General features: G+C 38.4%; 1 protein-coding gene across 1 annotated transcript; it reads right to left on the reverse strand.

Moving 5' to 3' along the window:
- Positions 1-137: 137 nt before the first annotated feature.
- gfi1b (growth factor independent 1B transcription repressor) lies at positions 138-5,035 on the reverse strand. Its single transcript, XM_085281196.1, has 7 exons — positions 4,799-5,035; positions 4,500-4,600; positions 4,012-4,191; positions 2,404-2,618; positions 2,115-2,252; positions 1,554-1,719; positions 138-726 (listed from the first exon to the last, which is right to left on the reverse strand). The coding sequence occupies exons 2-7, from the start codon at positions 4,591-4,593 to the stop codon at positions 548-550; spliced, it is 972 nt and encodes a 323-aa protein (XP_085137322.1). The 5' UTR covers positions 4,594-4,600; positions 4,799-5,035; the 3' UTR covers positions 138-547.
- Between the last annotated feature and the right edge of the window lie 965 nt (positions 5,036-6,000).

Genomic DNA, 6,000 nt, shown 5'->3' on the forward strand with positions numbered 1-6,000 from the left:
TAAACCAGTCAGGAAGGGAAAGTATGTTACAATGTTCATCACACTATGTGTGTATTTTACTGTGGGGTGACAAAGGACCAAGTATTATATTTTGCCTCATTCAAAAACAACAACCACAGACATTTGAGATTGCTTCAATATTTATTGGACTCTAAGCAATGGAACATTGTAACACTGCAACAACACAATGAAAAGTGCATCAGAATAAACATTCATTCATATCTTGAAAGATTTCTTTCAATGTAACTTACATAGTGCCTTTTAACCTTAACTGGGTTCTACTGAGCACTTCATAATGTGTTTCTCATGTGCCCATTCACAGTCACACACAGCTGCCGTGCAAGATGTTTGTAGGCCAAGAGGATCTTCCCCAAGGACACCTCAGCATTCGAAGGGGTCAAAGGCTGAGCCCTCAACCTTGTGATATGTTAAGAAAATGCTCTACCAGTTGAGCTACAGCTTCCCCCAGTGTCAGCATATTGTTAAATATTATTTATCACACAGGTTAAAAAACAACAACAACAACAAGAAAGAAAACACTTCCTCTTCAGTTTATGCCATGCTGGCTCTCGTGGTGCCTGCGCAGATCAACCTTGCGTTGGAAGCCCTTTGAACAAATGTCACACCCGAAGGGCTTAAATCCTGTGTGTTTCCGGCTGTGTGTGATCAGGTTGGAGCTTTGGCTGAAAGCTTTGCCACAAACTTGGCATTTGTGAGGTTTTTCACCTACAAAAAGAAAATGAAACACACAGAAGAACACATGCCATAAGAAATCTACACCAGGGATATCAAACTCATTTTACATCATGGGCCACATACAGCCAGCTTTCGTCTTATGTGGATTGGACCAGTGAAACTCCCCTTTCTGTCAGTTTAAACAGCATTTTACAGGAGAAAAAGAAGCACAATGTCCACAATGCATCTCAGTTTTTCTACATGAGAAAGAAATACTGCTGGAGTGAATGAAGGAAATCTGTCAGTACAATTAAGTAGCTCACTCCCCACAACTCCCCAAATCCAAAATGTATGCCCTTATACATATTTCCCAAACCTGTCAAGTGGGCCAGACTGGAGTCTTTGCCAGGCCAACTCTGGCCCCTGGGCCTTAAACTTGACACCCCTGATCTGCACAATCAAAACTTGGACAATTTTCAAGTGATTTGTATAAAACTGTTATAGTTTTCTTTTCACCGCTTTGGTAAAATCAGGTTTTCCAACATTACCAAAAATGGTGCCAAGCGTTTTCGTCATACAGATAACGTTTTTCATTAAAACCATGAGAGAAGAATCAGGCCATTGTTCAGATTTGTCAGAGACATACTGGCAACAAATATAAACTAAAGTTCCTTTTACAGAGCTCTGTGAAGAGGAAACCCAGATATGCAAATCAACAGGATATTTGTTTAAGCTTCTTTTTCTGATTTATCAGCAGTTATATTACTCCTAGAAATAGTCCCTACATGCTTGACCTGGAAAGCAGGTGATTGCTGAAGATGGATCATATGCAGGGTCACACTGATGGTCACAAACTGTGAGAATGTTAAGACATTTACCAGTGTGTATGTAGGTGTGCTTTTTCATATCAGATTTCTGATGAAATCTCTTGCCACAGTACTGGCAGGGGTAAGGCCTGGTGTCGGAGTGGATAAGCAGGTGTGTCGAGAGCGTGGATGAACGCTTGAAGGATTTGCCGCACATCTTGCACTCGAAACTTTTTTCCTGATCAAGGACAAAGAGAAAAAAAGTGAGGCACAATAATCAGTTAGTGAATAAATGTCAGAAAAAAATTTGTCTTTAAAAGTTCATTCCAATAATTTTAGTAGATTTTTGGGATCTTTTGATGGGGAAAATTGTAATAAAGGAAATGTATATGTTCACATTTCCTTCATTGTTTCTACTTTAAATGATCAAGAGCATTTTACGAATAGGAACTATAGTTGTGTTCACTAAATGTAAGCATGAATCTTGAAAGCTGTCAGCATATCAGACAAGTAGAGTAAAAAACTGAAGCCTAATCCACACTAAAGATTTAAAGGCCAAGATGTGTTGTCCTCTGCATATTCAGGTCCCTAAACTCTTTAAACACTGAAATAATTCCTGCTTCGTCAGTATACCTGAGAGTGGACGTTCATGTGCTGCTCCAGGCTGACAGCATGACCAAATGTTTTTCTGCAGATGCTGCAGCCAAACGGCCTCATTCCACTGTGAGACCTTCTGACATGAACCTCCAGTCCATGGGAAGTTGAAAATACCTAGAACACAGTTTGCCCATAATTGCACTCGTCAGTGGAGTCAAAGTGACAAAGTGAAAGCCGTGAAATATGTCTGCACCTGACATAACAGCTTCGCGAGCTGCACAACCAGTTTTAAGCCTTTGATCTTGGCCTAAGCTGCGGTACCTACCTTGTCACAGGTGATACAGTGATAGGTGTTCGAAGAAGGCGAGTAGTGAGTGCTGCAGTCTAGAGGCTGCTGAGGCTGAGGACTACGGTTGATGTTGGTGCTGTACAGGTTACTGGCATGCTGCAGCACTGTGGGGCTGAAACTCATCTGACGGAGCTTGTAGGAAGGAGACAATGTCTCCCAGGCATAAGGTTGGAAGTCAGCCAAGTGAGGCTCTAAAGGGCGCACACATAAGAGACAAAAAAAAAGCATATCTTATCTTTGTTATAGATGCCTTTTTAAAAAGTTTGCATCAGGGGTGTTTTTCTAGTAGCACAATTTTTTCAGTGTGATGGTACAAGGTTTATGAAGACTGAGCTGGGGTTCATTGGAAATAGTTTAAAAAGGCTTGAAAATTGTTTGAAATTCAGCGAGTTCTAATGATTTTAACTGTGAATAGACCAATAGTCTCTAAAAGCATGCATCAGATGACATGGCTGCCACGTAACAACAGTACACATATGTTGGATTCTTTTAGGTAGCAGAAGTTAAAAAGCTTCAGCTAACCTAAAATTCAACTAATTAGAAAATAGTTGGCAGTGAAGCAAACCACTGTAAGACATGAAAGGGCCAATCCAGCCTAAAAATATATTGCTTTATATCTGTTAAATCACACCCATGTCATTTTTTTCTCAATCTCGTAGATGTAAACATAAGGCTATAATTCTATTTCAGCATGAAAGCATGAAATATTACTGTTTTTCCTTATAGTATTTTTCTTGAAAACAAAAAGGATCCTGTACATTAAAGGTGTACATATCTGTTTCTTATTTGGATAAGATGTAATGCAAAATTGAGTGGAATGCCAGTGCAAACAGAAACTTCTACACATGAAAAACAAAGCCAAGGTGGAAGTGCTGGATACCTCCTAGCATGAAAAACATGTTTAACAACTGATATTAAAACTTTATGCTGACAATGGAGCTGAATATTTTTACAGTGCATTCACCTATATACTGGGGTTAACTGGACTGCTGTCCTGACACACAGACAGCTTTTGTGATGTTAGTGCTTTTTCATGCTCATTAATGGAACAATTTTCTTTTTTCTTTTTTTTTTTAAAAACACTTTTATTTATCCCTTATTAAGAGTAAATCTTTTTCAGAGTAGACTTGGCCAAGACTGCACACCATTACAATGTTACAAAATAAAAATCAAATTACCTCAAAACACATCAAACAAAATATTATGTCAGAGTCAAAATAATACAAAAACTAGGTCCAGCTTATGAATAGCAGTTACACTCTTCAGTTACAGCAGTCTGATTAATAATCTGATTGATAACCATGTGGTACAGACCAAAGAGTTTCTACTTCAGGTTTTGTGAGTGAAATTAGTGTTTTGTTAGTTAGCTACTCAGTCTAAGGGAATAACCTTTAACCCTTTTTCAAACCGAATATGCAAATCTTTAATAAAGAAATAAATATATAAAACTGTGGTCAAAATGCCAACTTTGAAGCTTTAAAATGCTTTCCAAAACTAATGGGCCACGTCTACTTCCATCTCTGATATGCAGTCTCTATTCCAGCCTAGTCTTTTGACTTCCAGATGGCAAGTTTTTAAACTTACCTGGCAGGTAGTACGGCTGTGTCTGAGTCATGAGAGGTCTGCTTGGCTCTGGGTGAAGCGGTAAGGGACATTCAAGCTCCGGTTCCTCCTTAGTAAGTAAGCGGGGGGCTTCAGGGGAAGATTGCCCCTCTGACTTAGGCCTGTCTGAAATGTCTGTGGTCTGAACGGCTGCTGGGATTTCTGCAAATCCAAAACAAAGTGAAGTTCGGTTGATTAGAGAGAAAGTAAATCTAAATTAATATCTTCTTTTGTTCAATTAGGTATTTTCTTTAATAAGAAAAAGCAACAAATAACATCAGAAGTTTTTTTTTTTAAATTTTTAATTTTTAATTTGCAAAACAAATAAAAATTTGTTTAAGACGGCAAGGAGATTTGGGGTTGCGATAAAAAGCAGTTACATCCCGCAGCAGTAATTTCATTTAATTATTTTAATAGGGCCCCGTTCTTCACCTATTCAGATCAACTCACTTCTTTTTTTAAAGACTTACCAGATGTTGCGGAGGCCTCCGAGTCATCTTCATCGAAATTTTTTTGCCTGTAGGAAGTGAACTTTTTGCTTCTTACCATAAACGACAGAGGCATGGTGATCCTAGACCGGAAAAGTATAATAATTAAAAATAATTTCTTTTTTAAAAAGGTGATGCTTTTACGTAGGCTTTTACGTCAACGTCAAGAGTATAACAATAAATAAATACACTTAAACTCCCGGAAATTCTCCTCTTATTTGAATTTTAATGATCTCAAAGCTTCACATGAAATGATTTCAGTGCGTCTAATTATTTCATACCGTTAAAAATCCGCGAAGATTAGGAAAAAAGAAAAAGTCCTCCTGCTGATTTTGTAGCTCCTCGCAGCTTCTAGAGACGAAAACAAACGCAAACGGGGAGAAAAATAACCCAGTTAATATTTCCTTTTTTTCCTGGAAGAAAAACAAGTTTCAGAGGAGAGATGCGTCGATTCCAAAAGTCTTTGAAAAGCAGTGTAAACCTATCAGGTTTATACCTCCCGCTCATCCCCCCTCCCTGATTTTCAATCTCGCAGCGGAATCTGACTGTGGTTTTAGCCAATGAAAAGGCCAAACGGCAGGTGGAAATTTGCTTAGAAAAACACAGGGCCTTAGGAACAGTTATACAAAGCACACAGTACTCACAGGACCAAAAACAACAAAAAAATGCCGGAACTAAAGGTAAAATATATGTGCAGTAGGTTTACAGGCAAAAGACCAATATAGTGATATGCTCGGCGAATTATTATTTGTTTCTTTTTTTAAAAAGGCTTTTAGACTTCGACCGTCACCAGCAAAGCAAAACCAAATTCAGCTAAATAAAAAAAAGCTTAATAAATAAAAACTGGAATTTGAAATTACAAAACGAATTAATTTAATAAATAAATATTTTCATCGCTCCGTGTTTGATTTACAGGATTTAATTGCAGTAAAGATGTATGATTGCGTGCAAGATTTAAACGGCTAAAAGATCCTATGAGATTGTAGGACCTCCAAAGATACACACACCAAACCAGTCCGGAGATTAACCGTGTTGACTCTTTTTGTGTACTTTTATCGAAGCTTGTCTTTATTCGTGTATGACAGATTTCCCGGCAGTCTGTTTTAGATTCACACAAGAGGAGGTCCGAATGACAGGAGACCTATAATGTGAGAGGTCTGGGCTTTTCTGGTTGAAATGAAAATATCAGCTTATTAAATCGCATAACTGTCGTCAGATTAAAGGAAGGAGGGAGAAAACGTTTTGTGGAGAAGGGCGAGAAATGCGAGCGCGCCATCTTGTGGATAACGTGTGCATTTTCAATGAGGATCATATATTTTTATTCGGATGTTACAGTTTTTCTCGATTGGCTTGGCTCATTTCTTGAAACCGAGATGACACTCTCAAAACCATAAGGTCATTTGGCCAAACAGTCTTACAGTTCTGCCCAACATTATAGCTCACTAGCAAAATCAAATATCTGTCCCCAAACTCTTCGTCCATG

Source organism: Mchenga conophoros, linkage group LG7, assembly GCF_057382185.1.
Source record: "Mchenga conophoros isolate Kocher_MC1m ecotype Shallow Benthic linkage group LG7, M_conophoros_male_GT1.1, whole genome shotgun sequence".
Lineage (NCBI taxonomy): Eukaryota > Metazoa > Chordata > Actinopteri > Cichliformes > Cichlidae > Mchenga > Mchenga conophoros.